Raw genomic sequence first — 25,865 nt, 5'->3', positions numbered from 1 at the left:
CTCTCCTAACTATTTTCAAACATAGCGCCAAGTTAGTGATCCTTTACTACTTTAGAAGAGCCGCCAGTTGGAGAAATGTATGCAGTTGACAGAATCTGAGTATTGTTCTTCCTTCAAGGAGAAACAAAGCAGCCAATAGCGATTATTTATTTTTGGCCATATCATTCAGGCCTATTTGTGAATTTTGTTTTATATATTAAATGCTTTCTCGTGGTGCATTCCAGGCCATTGAGAATTTTCCAACCTGCAACTGAAAAAAAAAGCTCTGTAATGCAGCTCAAACTTGAAATGTCTTGTTGTGCAAACTTGGGGATATTCAATGTACTCAATGTTAGTGTATTTGTAAAGTAATACTGAAACTACTACATCAACAATAAGAACCTGCTGTCGTGGATCTGTTTGAAGGACACATTGACTATTTTAAGCTTTTAAGTCATGTTCCTTGTCGAAAACAAACCTGAAGTTGTGTTTACCTTCATTCACGCTTGTTTGCTTCATCTTGTTTACGAGGTCTTCTCCTTCTGAGCTTCAGAAAGCCTCAGATTGTTTACATCAAAAGTAAGATATCTGAAGGGCTCCTGTGCTGTTTTTCAGTCCATAAATCATCACCAGACCCGTTTTGAGTATTTTTCCCTTCAAATGTCATGTATTACAGCTGCATACTTGTATTAGCATGTCATAGCAAGCTAGCTTTCCCCCGATGGTAATTCCCTTCACTTTAGCAAATGCCATGCTACAAAGTCCTGATGAGGGATCGCCTGAAAATAATGTGTGCCTTTCAATATGTGCATTATTTTCAGTTCTAAAACATGACAAGGCCAAGCAAAGGTACTCGAGAGCATGTTTAAAGGCCAATAACAATAACATGTCCTTTCACTGACACTGTTGCAAGAGACATTTGAATCATGTTGGAATTTTTTAGCCTATAGCATTGGCCTTGCTTTTTACTGACGTACAAGTGAATGTAGCTGTAATGCACTGAGTTTGTTATTTGCAATGTTGATATTGGAGGGAAAAACGAGCTCCCCGTTTCCTGAACACAGCTTAGCACAAACCCTGCAATGATCCAGGCTTTGGACCGGCAGCTAGGGCTGATTTAGTTAGACCTGGGGGGACTTCAAGGGGAAAAGGTTGGGAACCACTGAGTTGGACCAGAAAATGGTTTTGCTTATTTATTTGTCTCTTGGTTTGTATATTAGATTTGTAAATATAATGTATTCTGGAATCCGCTCTGACTTTCTAGGACACAATCTATTCATTCATAGCCCATTTACATCTAATTTGTTGTTTCTGCAATGGGGGTCCTCAATGGGAGTCTGAAGTTAGGTCATTTTGAAAGCTATGATACACCAGAGGGGTATCAAAAAGACATGCTTAGACATTAGAAGCAGATGACTACTTCTTCATTCTTGACTATTTCTCGAGAGCATCGCTGAGAAATACCGTAAATCTCCCAAACCGGTCCACATAGTCCAAAGTCAACACAGCGGCAGGCTTAGTTGAATGTGTCATGTTCTTTTAGTAGTGATTGAGAGACGTGGGCCTGTTTTTTAACAACATTTTCCCTAACGGAGGACTGCGTTAGTCACCTATAAATCAGCCTTATTGCCTCGAGTGATGGAAAGCTGCAGCTAGACTCAGGCCTTTGTGAGTTATATGCGGCGTAATGAATGTAGCAGGGGTTGAAGCGTAGGGCATCATGTTCATGTATCAAGTTGTTATTTTTCTCACTGGGTTGCATTGTGGTTTTAAGGCAAACATTAATGAAAAATCAATGTTGCTCGTGCACCTCTGAGAGCGAGCGAGATGTCATGGGTTTGTAGGAAGAATTAAAACAAGATCTTAAAGCTTAAACAAGACATTCCCTGTTATGCTTTTTGCAGTTTTATGGTTATTGATGCGGTTTTGAAAGGATTAACAAGCTTGGATAACCTTCTTCCCTCGCAATTCATGATTCTGTTGTTTGCAAAAGTGCCGTGGCCGACTTCGCCGTTTCAACTGGGTTAAAAGTTCACAATGGAGAAGATCGAGAGTCGTTCTTTGTATAGTCGGTGTAATCCCTCATTCGTCCAGGCGTGTTCCATAGTAGAAAAAGCTTCAGTTGTAGTCATCTGGACTCAGTTTGAAAAAATAGACGTTTCGACTCTCATCCAAGAGTCATTGTCAATAAAAGAATTTAGATCGAGAACTCCGATATTAATACTGTTCTGTGGTAAGACCCACCCATTGGGAGGAGCCTTCCTGAAGTAGAAAGAGTTGTTTGTTTCAACAGAAACTCCCCCTTGTATCTACCGAGCTAGCCTATTCAGAATCTTAATGGGCTATTAGAATCCTCTTTGTCTTTGTGAGACCCTGGCTCAACCACCCTGAGTACCTGATTAGCATCTAAATGTCCTGGTCCTGGTCCTCTACCTTTCCAGGGGTTCAGTAACCCATTATAAATAACAGGAAGATTAAACCTTAGCCCTCCATTTCTGTTTAAAGAAGGTCTTTCTTTTTTAACAAAAATAGCTTCCTTGACTCCTCTTTCAAACCATCTTTTCTCCCTGCTTAAAACCTTCACCTCACCGTCTTCAAACGAGTGATTAGAGGCTTCAAGATGGAGATGCACGGCACTCTGAGGTCCTGAACTTGTATTTCTTCTGTGCTGATAAAGCCTCTTGTGTAAAGGCTGTTTTGTCTCACCTATGTACCGTTCTTTACAGCTTTCTTCACTGCATTGGATCGAATAAACTACATTGCTCTGTTTTTGAGTCGGCAACTTGTCCTTAGGGTGAACCAGTTTTTGTCTTTGTCTCTCTTGGATGAGAGTCGAAACGTCTATTTTTTCAAACTGAGTCCAGATGACTACAACTGAAGCTTTTTCTACTATGTTCTTTGTATAGGTGTAAATCATAACTGTCCCAGCTGTTGATACACTGCATTGTGTATTTAGAGTAATACAACATGTTTTAAGACTGTAATGCTCTACTTTTACTTCTAGTTTATTCATACTCTATTTTCATCGAAGCACAAATCTAAGTCATAAATCAGATGTTAGGTCCAGACAATTACTCTTACAATTACATTTCTAGAGTAATAGCTTCCCCCAAATATGTTTTTATGCTTACGACTTTTTACTTTAACTTTAGAAGTGCAATTTTGGGCTATTTTACCAAGCTCTGATCATTGCATACTGATATACACTATACTGCAAACCTCGATTTGTTCTAATTCTGAGGCAAATACCATATTTCAGATCAATAGAAACATCTTCTTTAAAGGCAGTAGCTCCAGTGCACATTCTGGACGTCCTGAATCTGACATGTCTTTCCACGTAGCCTATTTTTCCAGGATCAAAGCAAACACTGAATTCAAAGATGGCCTACTTTCCACGTACAATCTCTTCAGTGGTGAAAATGAACGTCCTTTTGCTCGCACTGGAAAGATGCAACATTAGAGGTATTGTGCTATTTAAGTCAGGACCCATCTTACAGCTTTGTAAATACAGATGTATTTTATAATTTAGAGTTTAATAGATGTAAATTATCAGATATAATTCATGCAGTTGGATTTTCATATATATTCCTTACATACATTTATTTGAAATGGTTTGTCAGGACAAACTGGTAATAGGCTTTGTATCATTATGTTTTATAGATTCAGCTCTTGACTTTTATCCAGGCTTAGAACTGCCTTAAAGAAATGTCATCATCCGTTGTGTCTTGAAATAATATTTGTATAGAGCTCCTGCATCCACGTGACTTAATTAGTTGAGGACGCCATTACGGCAGGGAAGATTTTGTGGTAATGAGCTGAAATAAATCATAAAAACTAATCAGACCCTCACCTGGTGCAAGTGTGCATTTAAATAGTTTAGATTGTGTAAATTGCGCCCTAAATCTGGAAATCTCATTCACTTTCCACATTTGAATCATCAAAAAGTGTCCCTTGAGATGTTTGTGAGAATTACACTTTATTATAAACCCCTGTACATAATATGTTTACCGATATTGACAATTAAAATGATGTGCTCTTGATAAAACTGTAAAACCAAAATCTTGTATTATAACTAATGTGAAGCTGTACTGTACATGACAGAGGCTAATTCACTCATGTCCATGTAATAAACTCCAGAAAATGATTGATCTCTCTTTAGTTGGTGATTTTATTAAACCAATTACATTTGTGATTGTTTTTCTCTTCAACCTACTCTCTGTTTGCTTAATTAATAGATTAATTGACTCGCCAATACACTCTCTTAAAATAATTTTTTGTTGTTGTGAGATGTAGGTTAAACCATTCCCCAAACGAATCCAGAAATACATTTGTAGGTTAATTATTGTGAGGCCTGACTGACTAACACTCCATTTAGTTGTATCGTTGTAAATCATGAAATGCTCTGGCTTCCTTTTGCCCTCTATCAATTGTAAATCTTGGTGCCCAAAAATAATCCACAATCTCTAAAACTCCAACAAACTAACGCCATTAGTTTCAAAGCGAATTCCCCCGCCAGCATCTCTGCCAGCCTGGAGTTTGATGGTGCATGCTGGGATACCGTGACAACAGCTTTAGGAGCTCTACATGTAGCAACCTTTTCCTTGCCAAACTCAATACCTGTGTCGATGTAAACCCAACGTTGGCCTGTAAAATCGCTTCATCAGCAGCCTCCCTGTGTCTGATTCATCCTTGTTTTTCTTTTTCGTTTCAAACCGGGGCGTTTCATACAGTGTTGTGTGGAGCGATGCAGATGAAAGCCGGGGTTACATAAGTGCGCCTGCAGAGCCGCACGATACTACACTTGTCTCATGTTTAGCAGAACTGCACTGCTACTGTTGCCAAAGCCTATAGTGCACATGCAAGTGTTTGTCATCAGCAGCACAGTAAAAGTCAGCAAATAAGATCATTTACAAGTGTTTTTTATCTCAAAATATGGAAACGCAGATCTTCTTGGCTTTTTTCTGCAACGGCCCCGAGTGAAGGTTTAATGCAGAAGAGAGCAGCCCGGCCACGCGAGTGAATCGAGCGTATAAATGTGGAGGCAGTCGGAGAGGAACCGCTCACAACTGCAACGTCCGCGACAAAATGCAGAGGACAAGGGCAAACAGGACACACGACTGCTGCAGTGGTGTCATTGTGTTTGGAAGGTTTTGTAAAAGTTCCGTTTGATGGAATTTGAGGTGTAGGTGCGATAAAGATTTCCATCACATTAGAACAGATGGAAGTAGAATAATGTATACATATCAAAATCCTTACTTCACTGTCATTCACATTGTCATATAGACCATTAGATGTACATTTAAAATAATGACACTGTATTAAATTTCTTTTTTTTAATTTAAAAACAATGAGTTTTAGTGAAATTTGGTCAGATAACACAATAATCTACAAAAATAAATTTAAATAAACCTAATTTTAAAAAGTTTACAGGTTAAAATGATTACGCACATCTATTTCATTTCATTGTGTGGGTCCCTAATCAATTGCATGGTTATTTTGGGGGTCCTGGCCTGATATAGACCACAATTCCCCCAATGTGTATTCCATTGCATGGCATAAAACTTACATTTGCATGGAGAATGTTCCTTTCCCATGGACCTATGCAGCAGACTTTCCACCTCCTGAAAGCTACATACTGCTGTTTTAAGGAGACCAGATAAAATCATTTAGGTTGACTTATTTGGTGCATATTTTTGTTTGTACAATTCTTACAATTCCAAATAATCTTACTTCTGTTTTGTCTTCTTTTTGCTGCACATAGGCCTATAGTTGTTTTGAATGCAATACACAATTATATATACTGATTTGAGATTGACTCCTGGCTCAAACAAGTTGCTTTATGTCCCTCCACACTCTTCAAGCACATTACATGCTGCTTACTTCTGTCCAATAAAGCCTTTTACGGGCAAAAGAGAAGGGATGCTTTGACCAACAAATGGCTTATATACTATTCTTTTTTCAATTTCACTTACAAAAACATAATTGGTCCACTCTAAATGTTTAAACCTACAGCTTTCTGCAACAGCACAAATGAACTAAGTCTTTCAGAAGTCTCACAAAGGTTGTTATACAAAGGCTGCTTACGTAAAATGAGCTTTGGCAACAGAAGGCTCACTGCTGCCAATAGCTTTAGTGAACCGGTCAGGAGCATTCTTCGAGTTAAGGATCTTGATTTACAGTTTACATCTCAATAAACTGTGGTGTTCTTGAATAAAATCACCTTATTGTCCAAATTGAAAGGTTTGTGGTTTTACAGAGTTGAAATTCTGAAATAGTACCTTTTGTTTGTGTTGAACATGATTAAAGATAAATTATTTCCCGTAAGTTGCTTCGTTTTGACCCATTGACCGAGGGATGCTATAGAGTTGTGGTTCCTGTCGGTACAAAGATGGTGTAGGATACGAAAAGTCAGAGGAACAAATGCTTAGCTTTCTAACCATGTTATTGTGAGGTGCTGTCATCAAAAATATACTGTGGAGTTGTATTTTGCTTCATTCATGCTGGTTTCATTTGCCATCCTGACTTCTCCAATGTCATTTTTAAGTCCATAAACCATCACCAAATTTGTTAAATTGTGTTCACCATAAACCCATGGCTCTATTATGGCAGTCACGTTGGCCAAAGGGCTTAATTTATTTATATTTTTACGTTCTTAATTCCCATTTCTGCTCCAAATAATTAAAGACCTCATTGGAAAAAGTGGTGTAGTTTTTAAACATTATGTACACATTATTTTTAAATACTTGTCTCGAGGTAGAAAAAAGCATGTTGAAAAGTAAATTAAAGTCACAGTATGTCCACTTTAACAGTTGTTTGGAGATGGGCAATACAGAGTGATTACATTTATGAATGTAGTAGATCAAAACCCACTTATAAATAATGAAATGACGTCTGTATTATCAATGACTGCCTTATCTTGACCCTGGTGTCTGAGGGATTTGTGGTGCCAGGTCTCTCAGTGCTGGGGCAGAATGAGGGCCGTAAAGGCTTGACTTGGCTCTGCTGCAGTGTACCATACAAGAAACAGTGACAGAACACTTCAGATGCATTCACTGACTTCCAGGAAAGTAGGAAAAAGCTTTTACAAGGCACGTGGGACGACCTGCAGCCAGTAATTAGACAGTGTTTAAATTCACAGCCGCCAGCTTTACAGACACTAAAGAAAAGTGAAAGCAAACCTAACCCTATTGTATAAATCATGTTTGTATTTATTATTCAGAACAGAACAATTTGTGATAAATTAAAACTCTTTAACCCTTTCATGACCAACACTTACTCACTATTGAAAAAGCAGCGAGCTACACAAAAAATATACCTCTGCGTTCCGGATAAATTCTCAAATGTTTAAAATGTTGTATTTGTTTGACAGTTTGCGTTCCACAACGGCAACATACACTACAAAAGCTTAACTTCACTTTAACTTAACGTACTGGTGTTGCTTGCTATGTGGAGAAATACTCAAAATTTGTTCCAGTCAACATAGCAGCATTTTCTAAGGTGCTAAAAATGTGTATGTGTATTGAATGTGCTGCTGTGTAACCTGTCCCTTTGTGTGACTGTTACTGCTGTTTTGTCCTTTAGATATTTTAACATAAACCTGCCCAGGGACTGAAGATAGAAATGAGCCATATATTGTCTATATTCTTTACACATTTACATGCAAAATGTTCATTCACGTGTTGTCCTTTTGCAAATAAACAAAATACTAAATGCAAAGGTGCACCTTGTACTGTAACCTTCCTGCTTGTCTCCATGATACATGTTGGTATTTTCAACAATATGGCATTTACTTATTGCCATGGAGACAAGCAGATGACACCACTGGGCGGGATTACTGGTCATATCCTGTCAGATGGCAAAGGCTCCACCAGAAAGGTTCTGCAGTGCACTTTTAAGTTCAAATACAAGTTAGTTTGTCGCAGCTATGTCAGGATTCTTCTATTATTTACATGGACTGCTCGTATTGTAAAGCTCAGTCAGAGTCCATACTGTCAGCTGTGTATGGAGGCGAATTAGGAATGGAAACAGGAAGTGGTCTGACCATTCTTGTGTCTCTTCCCACAGATCCTTTCCCGCTCCGAATGGGACCACAAGAGGGGCTCCCGAGGATCACAGGTTAGCCACGTTCACATAAGAACTAACTCAGTCCAAAACAAGGAGCAGGAGCTGAACAACATAAACAAGATAGTATAAAAGAACAATTTATGCAAGAGACAGTTCAAGTCTGTGGTGATTTAAATGTGGGTTTAACTCTGACTTTTCAACAGCACAATTTTAGATTTGATGATGTCTAGGTTTATTCTGATTGGAGTGGCAAGATAATATATATTCATGTTAAGATGTAGATGACAAAAACATAAACATTTCTATCACCAATTCAGGCTCAACATTATGTTTCTAGTCCAATGTCCATTTAAAGTGAATGCTTTTTAGTGATCACAGACTAGACCATTATTTTACATTTTGTTCGTTGATTACCACATTATTTATCCAAATCAACTTCTTAGCCAAATAAAATACTAAAATAAAGTGTATATTTAGTGTATATTTATATTTAGAAAAATATTTAGCAATATTAGTTATATTTTCCATGAATGTATCACATGGAGTCAAAATCTTAAAAAGTCCCCCAAAAAAATCTGTATTTTCCGGACTATAAGTTGCACCTTTTTTCATAGTTTTGGCCGGGGTGCAACTTATACTTATGTTTATACTTATATACTTATACTCCGGAGCGACTTGTATGTGATATTATTTGTTATTTTCACACTTGCAACCGCATTTCATACTCCAGTGCAACTTATATATGTTTTTTCTTCTCTATTATGCATTTTTTTTGGCTGGTGCGACTTATACTCCGGAAAAATACAGTAATAAAAAACGCAAAAACCTCTGACTCAAATGCTGGACTGTACAGGATTACTCATCCATGCATGAATCAAAATACAACTTTGAGCAAGCTAGTGATAATGTTGATGTGATGTTGTCATTTTCGAAGTATAGAAGGCTGTGTACGTGTGCTTGTGTAAAGGAGCTGGACTCTGGAGGACAGAACAACCTAACAATGCCCTTGGTCTTGCGCACTGCTCTTTTTGCTATCAAAAAGGATTTCCTCTGAAAGAATACATGCTGCTGTTACGCTGACAGCTCTCACAAGCACCACAAATTATACACTGTGAGAAATCATGAAGGCTTAGAGGTGTACTTTACTCTGGGATTAGTGGAAATTTGGATTTGGTTGAGAAACATTTTAACATTCCAGTTATACAATTTATCTTCCTTTCTTTTTGTCCATTTGAAACTGTTACACCATTGTTTTCTCATAACCTGATTCACAAGTTGAGTTGGCATAGTTTGTACATGGATACTTTTTCACATTTGACCTTTAGAACCAGTTCAGTGGTGTTGTGTTAACATTCTAGAAATTGCTGTTGTCATAATTTCGGATAAAGGACAAGGAGCTACATTACTCTATGGGAGATTCACTGTCTTGGGTTTGGTTATAACTTTCAGAAACATTCAATTATTATTTATCGCCCCATTCTAGAATGTAAACATAACCTTTCAAACTGAAGCAGACTGTTCGATTGGGGAACAAAGTTGCTACATTGTATTTTTCTCTGAGCTGGTCTGATACACAATCTACTTTTATCAATCAAACTAATGTCTGTAGAGGCTGTGTACAGTATCAGCCGAAGGAATGACAGGGACATGTGGAGAAGAGCTCGGCCCATATACATAGACAAACATTTTTACCCCAATTTACCCCATAACCCCATGCCCCACATGTGCACAACCTGCCCCACATGTGCACAACCTGTCCCACATGTGCACAACCTGCCCCAAATGTGCAGCTCATGTGAGCTGCTGCTGAGTCAGGAGGACAGGTGAGTGACAGGTGAGTGACAGGTGAGTGACAGGTTAGTATGAGACGGGCTGAATGCCCTGGATTGTTCGGAATGCTCAGGGTAAAGAAAATGTATTAAAATTCTCTGCTGTTTCATAGACACAAGCTTTGAAAGACATGACATCATCACAATACTGGCTGAATATACGTCATTTTTACCATGCTAAAGCCAGCTTATTTTTTATGACTGGTTCAAGTTAGCTTTGAAACATTATTATTTTTGTAAGTAATCACTGAAAACTGTGATAATACTTTTATGTGGTCATCGGTAATTATAATGGAACCAGACTTTGACCTGCTCCTGTTACTTTCACGTCTTTCTGCGTGTCTTTTGTCCCATTATTGACCCTCATGCGTGTCTCAGCGTAGCTCACTTCATGGTCACTTCCTGGTTTTGTTCCGCTCTCTGGTCCGTTTGCGTTCACAATTCAGATGAACCGCGCCAGAGGTCAATTCAATCGGACCGAGCCAGGCAAACGAATCCTGAGTCAAATCAAAAGTGTATTGTGAACGCACCATGCAGGTAATTGGGTCAACAAAGGCATCTAATACAGCAAAGTTACAGTAAGCACAACTTTACACATCTAGGAATCATGCTCAATGTTGAAAATACACACATTATTATTGTTTTGAGGTTGTGTTTTTTACAGTAACAGTTCAAAAATCTGCAGCATGCTAACGTCAGAGGTTTTCTTTCTTTCTAACATTTTTGTCCAACCTCTCGATCTACAATGACCCTTTTCTTTGCTAATCTCCCGGCCGGGTAATGATCCAAACCAATGTGTTTTCAAGTCAAATGCAAATATTGAAACAGCTCTCTCCATACATAGCATTGCTGTCAATCGCTGAACTAAATCATCCAGCGCTAAGGTTTGGAATCGGACAGGAAGGAAGAAAAATGTGCTTTCGGAAAATGGGTTCGCTAATGTGTCCATGTTGGCAAAAGAGTTACATGGAGTAGATCAATAGAAGGCTCGGGAGGAGTGAGAGAGAGATTTACATGCTGCAGGAGGTATCAGAGCTTACATAAGTGCAAGCTGCTCTTCTGAACGACAGCACGGGCCAAAGGAAAGTAACCACAGGTCGAGCGGCGGTGCCAACATAAGCCCAAGCTTCTTACACGTCTTGTCAGTCTGGGGATTATTACAGAGTTCCACTGAATGCACAGCAGTAATGTCAATAAACCAGCGCAGACTGACCACTGGGGTATAATGGCGGCCTAATCAATCAAATATAAGGGCCACTACTCCGTCATCAACAAAATGATGAGACAAATTCTCCTCATTCCTAAAAGTTGGAATATTACAGGAGCAATATTATGCTTGTTTTGGGTACTTATTATTGAACCCTAACGTTTCACATTGTTCATCGTAAAGCGCAGCACTAGTGGCCTAGTAACAGAAACACTTCTGGTTCAAAACTGCAGAACTTCATAGACATTGACATTTCTCTGTAACAAGCAGTAAATTGTTATATTTTTATATTTGAAGGGGCTATGTCACATTTCAGAGATACTAATTTATCATAACAATCTATTGCTGTGTAATCATGAGGTCCTTTAACCCTGTTTAATAGAGATAACTAGTAAGATTTTGTTGTTGTTAGCCTTCCTGAAATCTAATGTTGTTTTTTGTTTAAACATCATATCATTTTTACTTAAGCTAGCTAACGTTATATCAGTTGCACAATCCTGGACGACAGTAAACCTCAAAATGTAGTATATTTAGTCAAAGAGCTCAAGGTGTGAACTGACATTTTTTGAGCACTTGAGCCTCAGTTGCAGGACATTATAGCATTACTCATTACCACACGCAGGAATCAAACAAAATACAATTTTGAGTAAAAAAATTATGTTGTAACAAGGTCAAAAACTACTTTTGCATAAAATGTCTCCCTTAAGTAAAAGCCGGTTAATTAATAAACATTATTTAAAAAAAGAAAAATGTACTTAAAAAATAACAGTTCCATTACCTGAAGATAAGTCTTTTTGTCTGCACAAATAATCCTTCCATCATAACATTTGTATTTGTAAGTGATATATTTGAGACTTGTAGTGCTTTTTCTAGAAGACAACATCTGACATTTAGCTGGGGCTGTATTTATAGTCATGCCATTTTTACACACTGTGATCGTCCCCTCTGCAGCGCTCATGACAAATCTGTGTTTAACTGTAATGTTTGGTGCCCCCTGTTTTATATATATATAAAGATTTATATCATTGTGTCATATTTGATTTATTTCACAACATCATTCTACGCTATATATTTCTTACACGCTGTATTATTATAGTTTCTACCAAAGAGGGTACTTTTTTGAATCATAAGAACTAAAAAATAATCATTACAATTTTTGCATTGCCAACAAATGTGAATCATCTTGAAAACACAATAATCACTAACATTTTATACTGTGACGTTCCTAAACCTGATTACTTTTGTTTGTTTCAATGATCTCAAAACCTCTAAACTTAGCATTGTGTACAATTGTGATCGATCCAAAGATACGTATACAGTACATATTACTTTCCTCACTGCTCCTCTGGCATTGCATTGCCCTGGACTTGAACATGTGCAATGACAATACACCTTGATGGAGAATAATAATAATACATGTACACAAGGCTGGATACCTGCATCATACCACACCACTGTTCCTAAAATCAAAAATATCATTCTGATGTTACTTTAAACTTATTTTAAGTCAATGAGCATGTGGACAACTAGGAAAAGCTTTAGTGCTTTAATAAGTGGAATAAGACTATGGGACAGTTTGCTGTGAAATTAAAAGAAAATACAAATAGAAAATCAAAAATGTATGACAAAAAACAGTCTTTATTAGATTTGAAAGTGAAACATATTATTGTCTTCATAAGTTTTGACTTGATATCTACGTTTAATCTTAAAATACAGCTCTACTATTTTGTATTATTCTTATAATAGCTGTGTGCTTAAAAGTATTTGCAAAGCCACTGCATGTCCTTGTCTTAGTGCGAGGATGTCTTCAATATACTGTATTTGCGTTTGTGATTCATACTGCATCAAAAGTGGGGCTAAACTCAGAACTAAACCTGGACTAAACATGGACAAGAACAGACACAAACAAAGGACCGAACAGGAGTATCAACTTATTTCCGTTGCAAAACTAGCATAATCTTGTCAGAAGAATGCATAAAATTGGACATAATTGGGTCAACATTTTCTGTAGTACTAGAAAATTGAGCTGAGCGTCTTCCTGTCCCTGGCTGCACTTCCCCTGATCCCCTTTCCTCAAACTCACTGCAGAACAGAAAAAACTACAGCATAATGGTTTTTCAAGCCTGCTGTGTCAATCTAGTCAAATTAGGGAAAGACATTACACTCTTTGGATATGTTCTCTTCATTCTTCTGGCTCAGCTCATTCGTGGCTGTCATCTTAGTCACACCACGTATTGCTCAAATTGCTTACATTATCAAAAAATGTTTACTAAGACTATCAAATCACGCTCTCTCTCCAGTAAATCCTCTGGGGCATTTTCCTTCAAGTTTTTCTCTCAAATAGATTTTCCACATTGCACAATTTTAGAAAGCCCCAATATGTAACAGCATTTTTTTTGGCGATCTTGTGTACAGTATGTGAACCCAAAGTTTGTTTTCATTATGAGACAGATGCGCCAGTGCACTATACAAAAAAGGAATGTTAAAGGTGCACTATGTCACTTTTCATTGATTTGCCGTGCTGCTTCCACAATATTAAACTTTACATTGATCAATTATAGGTTAAAAATACCTTGAAAAACTGCATTCTTACTTTGAGCGGGGACGCCTCTCCACAGGTCTGACTTGTAACTTAGACTGACGGTGTAAATTGTTTTGTCTTCACCGACACAGGATGTTCATAATGCTGGATATAGTGAGCACACCAATTATCTCTTTTTAAAGTCCAAAGTTGTACATATTTTTGTGGAATTTCAAATACTACAATACTTAACAATACAAAAATTATACTTACATTTTACAATTGGAAAACTTGGAACAAACTCAAGGCAGAAATTAATGATGGGAATGAGACAAATCAACATGCTGTACGGTGTTATATATAATTTATATTATATATATATAGATTGTGAATACCTTAAATATAATCTTTATTACATTATTATTATAAATCATAATGGGGAAAATGGGGAAATTCACAAGTTTTGCTTTACTTCTTACTCCCTTCTGTAATTTATTTTATTAACTATTTTTTTTATATGTATATATACTTTTTACTGACATTTATATGACTAATTGTAAGTATATACATGTTTGAAACAAATAAATAAGTAGACACATTTTAACACTATATGGAACAAGCAGGCGGCACCAGAAGAGTTACTTGAGCCATGTTTTGACTGTCCCTGTCCCACATGAGAACACTTTGGAATGGTACGTTTCATGGCCTAGTTTCTTAATTAATATCTCAATTGTACCTGAATTATACTTTAATCATAAAGCCAATCCCAACAATTCCAAAAAGTTGTTTAGTGATTCCAAGTCTGTGGTGCTGAGACGTGGCTAAAATTAGAGTCAAGAAACGAGAAACAACTTCCAGTTTAGCGTCAGCTCTTTCTGCATCTCTTCAGGTCAGTTGGTCAGACTGGGGTTTGATACTCACTTTTGTTTTGACCTTTTTCCCCCCTTTTGTGTGCAAATGCAAACACCCCAAATCTGCTCACCCATCTACAAAAGTCACCGCACGCTACTGGTCTCTACACCACCTTTTAACGTCTCTTTATGAAATGCGTTGGGTTTGGATCATTATGCGCTGGAAATATCATATTTTTGGTCTTGGTGCGAGTGCAGCGTGTCGATAAACAGGAAACAGCTGAGGCTAACCTGTGCTAGCTTTGGTTTGCTAAGTCTGTTAGCTCAATACATAGTTTTCATCACTGCAAATGTGGCAGTTTATCACAAGATCAAGTCAGCTTTTGGTGAGAAATGCATGCTTTCTGCACCTGAGTCTGCACTCTCTCTGTGTCCCAATCATCTCGCTCAAAAGCGTTCCGGGAGCTGAAGAGAGCCAGACCACTTTGGGCTGTGATAATACCACTCACAGGCCCCTTCGGACCCCTTAAACAGACCAGCACAGTTCACTTACAGCGGCAGTAGAGACGCTTTCAGACCATCTCGATCCAGCTCAGAGTAAATGACATGTTCATACGTAAGAATGAACTCTGTTAACGCTTTCAGACTTAAGCAAACTGAAACGTAAACAAGTTTTAATAAGCGGATGGTAATATTTACTGAGAATATTTGTATTACATGGCCCAGTATCACAACAGTTGCCTCAAAGGGGTTCACAAACTCAGTCAGACTAACAGATTTTGTAACAGACAAAACAAAACTGTGTCCTCAGATTCTCTTTCTGGACAAGGGGGAAATATTTATGGGAAAAATGAAGAAACCACAGGAGAAGCAGGACAGGACGTACATGAGATAGAATGTACATAAGTCTGTTAGAGAAGGATTATGCACAGAAATGTTCTTTAAAAAGCCCATTAGCCCTGAAGTAGACATTGTATACCAACATAATTATAGTGTCACCACACTCAAGGAAACATACAAGGTCAAACTTTTGGTTTATTGGTCATTTTTCTTTCTATTTTAAACCGTTTTTTCAGTTATACTAATATTTACTTTCATTTAACTAGCACTTTTGCTCATATCATGTTTCATTTGAAGTTGCTAACATGTATTTGTTGTTTTGTCTGGGTTAAATTAATGAAAAGTGCAAAAGTGCAAGAGATTAAAAACGTCTAATGTATTGTGTATTTTATACTTTTACACACAAGCTAAATTATATGGAGATAGTTCTGCACTTTAAGGTAGTTTTTTACATTCTGAGTGAAATACTTGAATACATTTAAGACACCAAAATGACTATTCCGAACAGATTAACACATTTAGAAGCACGTTTTAGCTTCTGTGCTTCTGGTAGATTAGTCTAAACCCAATGTGTTTGAAGCTCTCACAAGCTGAAGTCCGGTATAGCAACAATCATATATTCCAGGTTTGTAAATGATAAAAGAAAAGTATAATTATGATTAGGGGAACATTATTGTTCACTCTCAATAAATAAGTTAAAGTGCATATGAGGTTCTCTGGCTATGTCATCAAAAAGCGATAGTCAATTGATAATGCTGAGGCAATTTACACTCAACTGACACATTTAAACAATAATTCAACAAAATAAAGTTGTTATCGGGAAATTTTTGTTGTTAAATCATAACTATTGTGTAGTTATTTGGATTCTGGCCCTTGTTTACAATGTGGTTGCTAAGTAACAGTTGTGGAATTACTGCTGTGTTCAGGTGGTCCTCGGGTTTCCAAGATGAGAAGTGGATATTCCGACTTGTTCATGTGCTTTTTATTTTGCAAAGTCTGGATCTTGATGCCATCGATACTAAAATTGCAAAGTTCCCTCTTTAACAGCGCTTTATAGAGCTACGCAGTAAGATTTGTTGCCCTCTAAAACTTAACATTATCTAGTTATTTATTTTGGAAAACATCCTACTATTTTTAGCATCAAAATCAAACAGTAGTGTCAGTTCTTCTGTTCAGTCTGTTGCTCTCATGATGTGGACAACTAAAACCCCTGTGAGGTAATAACGTTCAGTCAAAGATCACAAACGTTTAAGACAAATTCACACGCAGCAGGTGATGTCAAGTGTCGAAGTCAGACTGCAGCTTTTGACCTGAGTTCCACAGTTGTTTTCCCAGCGTTCATGTGCATTTTTCAACTTTTCCCGAGGACCGCGGCGTTCTTCTATCTACGCCACATCTGCTGCTCATATCCAGCCAGGAAGTACAATTATAAACATCACCAACATCGTCAGACAGGGGATAAATAGGCAGTAAGTAGTTGTAAAATCTGAAATATAATCCCCAAATATTAGTGAAATGCATAGTCTATTCTTGTCACGTGCACTTTAACTAATACAGCTTGAACATGCCCCGAACACATTTCGGTCACTGTATGTCCCACATGTCATTACTTGGTATAAATGATCTCCCCAGCGTCAGCACGTCCACCTGCTGCTCCGAGCGCACGTACAGAGCACGTGTGTCTGCGAACAGCTCCTCAGTGTTGGCGCTAAAGGCCCCTTTGTTTTCCCTGGCTCGCAGCGCCGTTTACATGAACTGTACCCTGGTGTTAATCTATGACATGTCTATTGACTAACTGTTCCTGGCTGCATTCACACGGCCAGTTAGAAGCATCGATTGCGTTTAGCTGTTGTTATACACTGGGACATGTCATAACAGATCAGACACGCATGGCTAAGTGTGCGCGCTAGCTTCTTAGGAGTCTGAAAAACTGTTTATTGACGCTGGAGTGGAACAGAAGATCTATGAGCGTGTGTTTCAATAACAGATAACGATAGTGGGATTTGACGAGGTCCTGGTATGTTGTCCGTTTAGTCCTTGATTTTCAACCAGGGGAATATTACTGAGCCTCGATAACATTTCCTATTTGAAATAATGGATTCACACATGGATTGAATTGGATCATTTAAAGCACCAGTATTTCACTTCATAGACAAAGTCATGTTGTTTGTCATATTCATGTGCAATACTGACTTAACCATGTGCAATACCGTCATATTCATGTGCAATTACTGTCGTACTCACAAGCAATTAAGGCCATATTCATGTGCATATAACTGATGTAAATAAGAGTGTTTACTTATCATTAGTATTAGTATTATTTAGTCTTATGCTAGCTATTTTTACTTTACTTTATCTTATTATTATTTTATTTTATTTTATAGTATTATTATTTTTATTTTATTTTATCTTTATATTTTATTTATTAATTTATTTTTTTCCTCCATTCCCTATTAAGATATGAGAGTAGTTTTGTTAAGAGTTTTTTTGTTTTGTTTATAAGAGTTCTTTTATTAAGAGTTTATTAGGCCCGAGCGCCACAAGCTGGCGAGAGGCCTATTAATCTCGTAAAGTGCGAAAGTGCGCACCTAGTGCGCACAAAATCGAGCGCGAAGCACTCGCCCACTTCCAAACACTCACTAACGCACTCCTTCACTCACGCACGCCCCGTGCATACTAATTTGTAGTAGGAAAATGGAACATTACCGTTGCAAAAGTGCGCACTAAACGAGCACTTTTTCATCCCCATATAAAGCACTCATTTGCCCTAAGTAGCTCACGAATACGTTCCCCATCTCTTGCATGTTCCGTGCATATAAGCATGTAATGCAAAAATTGAACATTATTACTGTATAGAGGGCCAAAAACACAAAAATTAACGAAAGTACCCATCAGTGACCAGGGACCCGCGCTTTCCGAAAATGTATAGTTTATGATATTTGAAAAATGGGAAACATTGTTTTCGCATCGGAATATTATTCTTTCTTTCTTTCTTCTCGGGACCAACCCCCCTATTTTTCACCCAGTGAACATTGACGAAAAGTCACAAAAATTTGCACACCTCTAAAAATCGTGCCTCTCTACATTCTGGCTATTTCCCTTTTCTAAAATAAAAAATTGGCGCGTCAGCGCCCCCAAATGTACCAAAAATGCATTGAGAGATAGGAAATGACCCCAAAAAAATCTGATCGTAGAATCATGAAATTTGGCGCAGAGGTAGATGGTGACAAGAGAAGTAAAAAATATTATTACGGCAACGCCGTCCGCCATCGGCCATAATATTGCTTCAAAAATGGCTAAGCATGACTCGGGAGTTTTTCCAAACGTCGTACTTTTACGAACTCCTCCCAGGGCGTTGGCCCTAAAAAGCTGAAATTTGATGAAAATGCTACTGAGGAGTGGGACATCAAAAGTTATCCAAATTAGGCAAGGCAAGGCAAGTGAAATGAAGTTTATTTGTAGAGCACATTTCATACACAAGACAATTCAAAGTGCCTCACAGCAGGAAAAATGCATTCAAATCACAAAGAAATTACAGAAACAGAAATACAATAAAATTAACTAAATTAAAAATTATCAATCCAACTGATTTTCTAAACAAATAAAATCACAAACAAAAGAGAAGAGTGCAAAGAAAAAATCCTTTCAGTCATATGCGCAGCTAAACAAAACTATTTTTAGCTTAGATTTGAACATTGTCAGAGTAGAAGCCTGTCTCACATCTTCAGGAAGACTGTTCCAGATTCTAGCTGCATAAAACTGAAACGCAGATTCCCCATGTTTTGTCCTGACTCTGGGCACCAGCAGGAGGCCGGTCCCTGAGGTCCTCAGAGTCCGAGATGGTTCATATGGCACTAACATATCAAAGATGTACTTTGGTGCTACGCCATGGAGAGACTTGTATACAAGCAGAGCTGCTTTAAAGTCTATTCTCTGAGCCACAGGAGCCAGTGCAGAGACCTGAGAACAGGACTAATGTGATCATACTTCCTGGTTCTAGTCAGGACCCGAGCAGCAGCGTTCTGGATGTACTGCAGCTGTTTTACAGCTCGTTTGGAGAGACCAGTGAGCAGGCCGTTACAGTAGTCTAATCTACTGGAGACAAACGCATGGATAAGTCTCTCTAAATCTGGTTTTGACACTATATTTTTGATTTTGGCAATGTTTTTTAGATGGTAAAAAGCTGCTGATGTTATTGATTTGACGTGGCTATTAAAGTTCAAGTCTGAGTCCATTATTACCCCCAGATTTCTAATTTGGTTTGTAGGTTTTAGAGCGAGACTCTGGAGGTGACCGCTAACTCCTCCCAGGGCTTTAGCCCTATTAACCTGAAATTTGGTGAGACTCATCTTAAGGGGTGGAACGTCAAAAGTTATCCACATTTTTATTCAAAGAGTCACGGTGTATGTTGCCAAGAATTCAAAATCAAATTGCTTTTTGATGGTAAAACAAAGGGGAGAAGATGTGACAGCGTCACAGATTCAGCAGTAGGCGTACTAAAAGGACAATTGGGGCGCGTCAGCGCCCCCTCCTCTTGCGGCGTGGCGGCGGCGTGGAGGCGGCGGCGTGGCGAGGGCCGATCATTGCCGCTTGCGGCTATATTTAGGCCCGAGCGCCACAAGCTGGCGAGAGGCCTATTAATCTCGTAAGGCCGTGCGAAGCACGGCTGCGAAAGTGCGCACGTAGTGCGCACGAAATCGAGCGCGAAGCGCTCGCCCACTTCCAAACACTCACTAACGCACTCCTCCACTCATGCACGCCCCGTGCATACTAATTAGTTGTAGGAAAATGGAACATTACCGTTGTAAACGGGCGAAGCCCGTGCAAAAGTGCGCACTAAACGAGCACTTTACATTGAGATGACGACCGCGAAGCGGTCGTCATCCCCATATAAAGCACTCATTTGCGCTAAGTAGCTCACGAATACGTTCCCCATCTCTTGCATGTTCCGTGCATATAAGCATGTAATGCAAAAATTGAACATTATTACTGTATAGAGGGCCAAAAACACAAAGTGGGCGGAGCCCACTCAAAATTATCGAAAGTACCCGTCAGTGACCAGGGACCCACACCATGAGGTAGGAAAGCGCGAGCGCTTTCCGAAAATGTATAGTTTATGATATTTGAAAAATGGGAAACATTGTTTTCGCATCGGAATATTATTCTTTCTTTCTTTCTTTCTTTCTTTCTTTCTTCTTCTTCTCGGGACCAACCCCCCTATTTTTCACCCAGTGAACATTGACGAAAAGTCACAAAAATTTGCACACCTCTAAAAATCGTGCCTCTCTACATTCTGGCTATTTCCCTTTTCTAAAATAAAAAAAATTGGCGCGTCAGCGCCACCAAATGTACCAAAAATGCATTGAGAGATGGGAAATGACCCAAAAAAAATCTGATCGTAGAATCATGAAATTTGGCGCAGAGGTAGATGGTGACAAGAGAAGTAAAAAATATTATTACGGCAACGCCGTCCCCCGAACCAAATGTCGGCCATATTGCTTCAAAAATGGCTAAACATGACTTCGGAGTCTTTCCAAACGTCGTACTTTTGCGAACTCCTCCCAGGGCGTTGGCCCTAAAAAGCTGAAATTTGGTGAAAATGCTACTGAGGAGTGGGACATCAAAAGTTATCCAAATTACATTGATACCTCTCACGGTCTCTGTGCGGCGAAGCCGCAAACTGTAACTAAAATTTCAGAAATCTCCCATATTTAAAATTTCTGCCGTTTGCGCAGATAAAGTCCGAATTGCGTCAAATTAGAATCAGTTGTTAAACTCTTTGCCCTAAACCTACTTGAAGTGAAATAAATTCATTTGGCGCCACAGCGCCCCCTACAGATTTTATATGGAGGTTAAATGTTTAGTTTTGCGAAATTATATGAAATTTGACACACAACTCAATTTTAGCATCCCCATCAAAAAAGTCAATGAGACCCATGTCATAATTGTTATGGCGTTGCCGTAACGATGACCGAAACCTCCCATGTTATTCCAATGGGGCCAGAACATGTTTACACTTTAGACTTTCACAAACTCCTCCCAGGGCGTCAGCCCTATTAACCTGAAATTTGGTGAGACTCATCTTCAGGACCATCAAAAGTTATCCACATTTTCATTCAAAGAGTCACGGTGTCTGTGCGGCAAAGCCGCACATTTTGCCAAGAATTCAAAATAAAATTGCTTTTTGATGGTAAAACAAAGGGGAGAACATGTGACAGCGTCACAGATTCAGCAGTAGGCGTGATAAAAGGACAATTGGGGCGCGTTAGCGCCCCCTCCTCTTGCGGCGTGGCGGCGGTGTGGCGGCGGCGTGGCGAGGGCCGATCATTGCCGCTTGCGGCTATATTTTATTATTATTATTATTATTTATTCAGTTTTTTTCAAACTTCCTATAAGTTATCTGTCCTTTCCCTCTGTATCTACTGCGTTGTAACACCGAAATTTCCCCATGTGTGGACAATAAAGGAATATCTTATCTCATCTGTTTTTCTTGCACTGAGAAAATCTCCACAAACCTGACTTGTAATAAAAAAATATTATTTAAGCTACTATAATATTCCACAGTATGGCATAAAACCTATGTATTTCCATGTATAACGTTCCAAAGTATGGTTTTAACTTTCTATTTCAATTGAATCAAGCAGCTCCAGAAAGTAACATACTGTTATTTTAAGATGAAATAACAGACCGCGGGGAAATTCAAGTGTAGAAACATGCAATCAAAAATCAAGATGAATAGCTATTAAAAAATAGGCCTAATTATAACACAGAGTGGGCAAATAGAGCAAAAATACAAGGCCACAACACGATTATGTACAATAAGTGGGTCTGACAATGCACAGTGGACATAAGGACAAGATTAAATGGCAGATAATGTGACTTAAATGAATCGTAGCAGTTATAAATCCTGTTATGTTGCAGCATTGTACACAATTACACAGGTGGACGAGCCATGTACAGGGCCAGCAGTGTCAGCTGTGTCCAGTCTGACAGCAGCAGGAAAAGCTGCAGAACCGAAGCAAACCTCTGCTCAGAACACTCCAAATGACCCAAACTCCAAATGATCCAAACTCCAAATGACCCAAACTCCAAATGACCCAAACTCCAAATGATAAAAACTCCAAATGACCCAAACTCCAAATGATCCAAACTCCAAATGACCCAAACTCCAAATGACCCAAACTACAAATGATCCAAACTACAAATGATCCAAACTCCAAATGATCCAAACTCCAAATGACTCAAATTCCAAATGATCCAAACTCCAAATGACCCAAACTCCAAATGACCCAAACTACAAATGACTCAAATTCCAAATGATCCAAACTCCAAATGACCCAAACTCCAAATGACCCAAACTACAAATGATCCAAACTACAAATGATCCAAGCTCCAAATGATCCAAACTCCAAATGACTCAAATTCCAAATGATCCAAACTACAAATGACCCAAACTACAAATGATCCAAACTCCAAATGATCCAAACTCCAAATGACTCAAATTCCAAATGATCCAAACTCCAAATGACCCAAACTCCAAATGACCCAAACTACAAATGATCCAAACTCCAAATGATCCAAACTCCAAATGTTCCAAACTCCAAACGATCCAAACTCCAAATTACTCAAATTCCAAATGATCCAAACTCCAAATGACCCAAACTCCAACCAAATGACCCAAACTCCAAATGACCCAAATTCCAAATGACCCAAACTCCAAATGACCCAAACTACAAATGATCCAAACTACAAATGATCCAAACTCCAAATGATCCAAACTCCAAATGACTCAAATTCCAAATGATCCAAACTCCAAATGACCCAAACTCCAAATGACCCAAACTACAAATGATCCAAACTCCAAATGACCCAAACTCCAAATGACCCAAACTCCAAATGATCCAAACTCCAAATGACTCAAATTCCAAATGATCCAAACTCCAAATGACCCAAACTCCAAATGACCCAAACTCCAAATGACCCAAACTCCAAATGATCCAAACTCCAAATGACCCAAACTCCAAATGATCCAAACTCCAAAGGATCCAAACTCCAAAGGATCCAAACTCCAAATGACCCAAACTCCAAATGACCCAAACTCCAAATGATCCAAACTCCAAAGGATCCAAACTCCAAAGGATCCAAACTCCAAATGATCCAAACTCCAAATGACCCAAACTCCAAATGATCCAAACTCCAAATGACCCAAACTCCAAATGATCCAAACTCCAAATGACCCAAACTCCAAATGACCCAAACTACAAATGACTCAAATTCCAAATGATCCAAACTCCAAATGACCCAAACTCCAAATGACCCAAACTACAAATGATCCAAACTACAAATGATCCAAGCTCCAAATGATCCAAACTCCAAATGACTCAAATTCCAAATGATCCAAACTCCAAATGACCCAAACTACAAATGATCCAAACTACAAATGATCCAAACTCCAAATGATCCAAACTCCAAATGACTCAAATTCCAAATGATCCAAACTCCAAATGACCCAAACTCCAAATGACCCAAACTACAAATGATCCAAGCTCCAAATGATCCAAACTCCAAATGTTCCAAACTCCAAACGATCCAAACTCCAAATTACTCAAATTCCAAATGATCCAAACTCCAAATGACCCAAACTCCAACCAAATGACCCAAACTCCAAATGACCCAAATTCCAAATGACCCAAACTCCAAATGACCCAAACTACAAATGATCCAAACTACAAATGATCCAAACTCCAAATGATCCAAACTCCAAATGACTCAAATTCCAAATGATCCAAACTCCAAATGACCCAAACTCCAAATGACCCAAACTACAAATGATCCAAACTCCAAATGACCCAAACTCCAAATGACCCAAACTCCAAATGACCCAAACTCCAAATGTCCTGCCAAACACTTTTTTAATTTTCATACTGTGCAGTTCAAAGCCTAAATTACATGATCAAGTACCAACATGTATTTCTTTTTTGGAAATTATTATGTATTCTGAATTCCACCATATTAAAAAGTAACTGTGCCGTAATACTCACAATTACTACTTATGTCATGTATTTAGTTACTTCCCAACAATGGCTACACTATATCAAACAAGTGCAATATTCATTTTCTTCTGTCCCTTTAAAAAAAAACATTTGATTCACTTCAAACTTGATAGTTCCTTGTCACATTCTTGCCGGTGGTGTAGTGGTTTCAGGCGTTGCACATATGTAGCTGTCATACCTCTGCGTCGTGGGTTCGCTCCTGATCGTAGAAGTATTTTCTGAATATCTTTTACGGCCAAATAAGGGTCAGTAAATCTTAAAACTAACCGAAACATTTTTCACTCTTGATATACATGAGCACTACATCATCTGAAGACTGGACGTGTCACTGATCAAAGAGGCACATTTTTCTTCCTCCTTATCACTTTTCTGAGGCGCTGCTACATGACTAAGTGTGATGGATATTTGTCTAATGAGAAGGGTACAAGTCAGGGGCAGAAAGTTGTTAATACTGTAATGTCACAGCTGAAGAATCTCTCTAATACTAGTTTGTGGCTAATAAGCTATATTTGCCTCAATCCATTATCATTTTCTCGGGTAGAACAAAGTGTGTGCCACCTTGTTAGCTTCATTGTTCTTTTATTCATGTTATAAATATATAAAATATGACTCAAAATGAAGAATTTTACTGACAACAAAAAATAAACTATCACCGATTGCTAACAAAAAGATGGGAGTTGTCTTTTGTTTTTTGTCATGATGAGAATTGTAGATGTTTCCTCATTGTCTGGCTCTATTTCCTCGCTGGCTAAAGTCTCAGGACGTCTCGCATTGTTCTGGATGTGATCACTCTGTTCTTATGAGATCATGTCATAGTGGAAGGATTCTTTTACTAACAGGAACTGCCTTTATTACTCCACAAAGCAATGAAAGGAGTACTTTTACGGACTACGACAGTCTGAGGACTACGAAAAGTCTGAGGAATAAAGTCTGGCGGTAATGCAACAATTGGATGCCAACCGCCATAAAACAACAACAACAACAACAACAACAACAACAACAAAGATGTAACTTGCTCATGATGTCGCCACTATATTGTAGAGAGCAGATGACCACAACAAAGCACAGTGGCATAGTGGTTAGTACTCTCACTTCACAGCAAGAAGGTCACAGATTCTAATCCTGGATCTAAATGGTGTATTGTATAACATTCTCTCATATGTAATATATAGGTGCCAACATGTGGGTTAGGTTTACCCATAATCCATATTATAATAGTTATAACAAATATTTATGCTGGACCAAATTCATTGCACATCATTGTGTCTTCGATGTCTGAAGCCCATGAGCTGAAGCCCATGAGCTGAAGCCCATCTGCTGAAACCCATGAGCTGAAGTCCATGAGCTGAAGTCCATGAGCTGAAGTCCATGAGCTGAAGTCCATGAGCTGAAGTCCATGAGCTGAAGTCCATGAGCTGAAGCCCATGAGCTGAAGCCCATGAGCTGAGCTGAAGCCCATGAGCTGAAGCCCATGAGCTGAAGCCCATGAGCTGAGCTGAAGCCCATGAGCTGAAGCCCATG

The 25,865-nt window shown here is 38.6% G+C and overlaps 1 protein-coding gene across 1 annotated transcript in view; it reads left to right on the top strand.

The window, feature by feature from the left end:
* Positions 1–25,865, top strand: part of LOC140348860 (cGMP-inhibited 3',5'-cyclic phosphodiesterase 3A-like) — a 124,530-nt gene that overhangs the window by 57,955 nt on the left and 40,710 nt on the right. The window contains exon 2 of the mRNA XM_072434975.1: positions 8,044–8,094. Coding sequence (XP_072291076.1) covers positions 8,044–8,094 — 51 coding nt within the window. The remainder of the gene's footprint in view (positions 1–8,043; positions 8,095–25,865) is intronic.

This window comes from Eucyclogobius newberryi, unplaced genomic scaffold, assembly GCF_026437365.1.
Source record: "Eucyclogobius newberryi isolate DKJ021-1_F unplaced genomic scaffold, fEucNew1.0.hap1 SCAF_7, whole genome shotgun sequence".
Lineage (NCBI taxonomy): Eukaryota > Metazoa > Chordata > Actinopteri > Gobiiformes > Gobiidae > Eucyclogobius > Eucyclogobius newberryi.
This window is presented reverse-complemented; position numbering and strand designations above follow the sequence as displayed.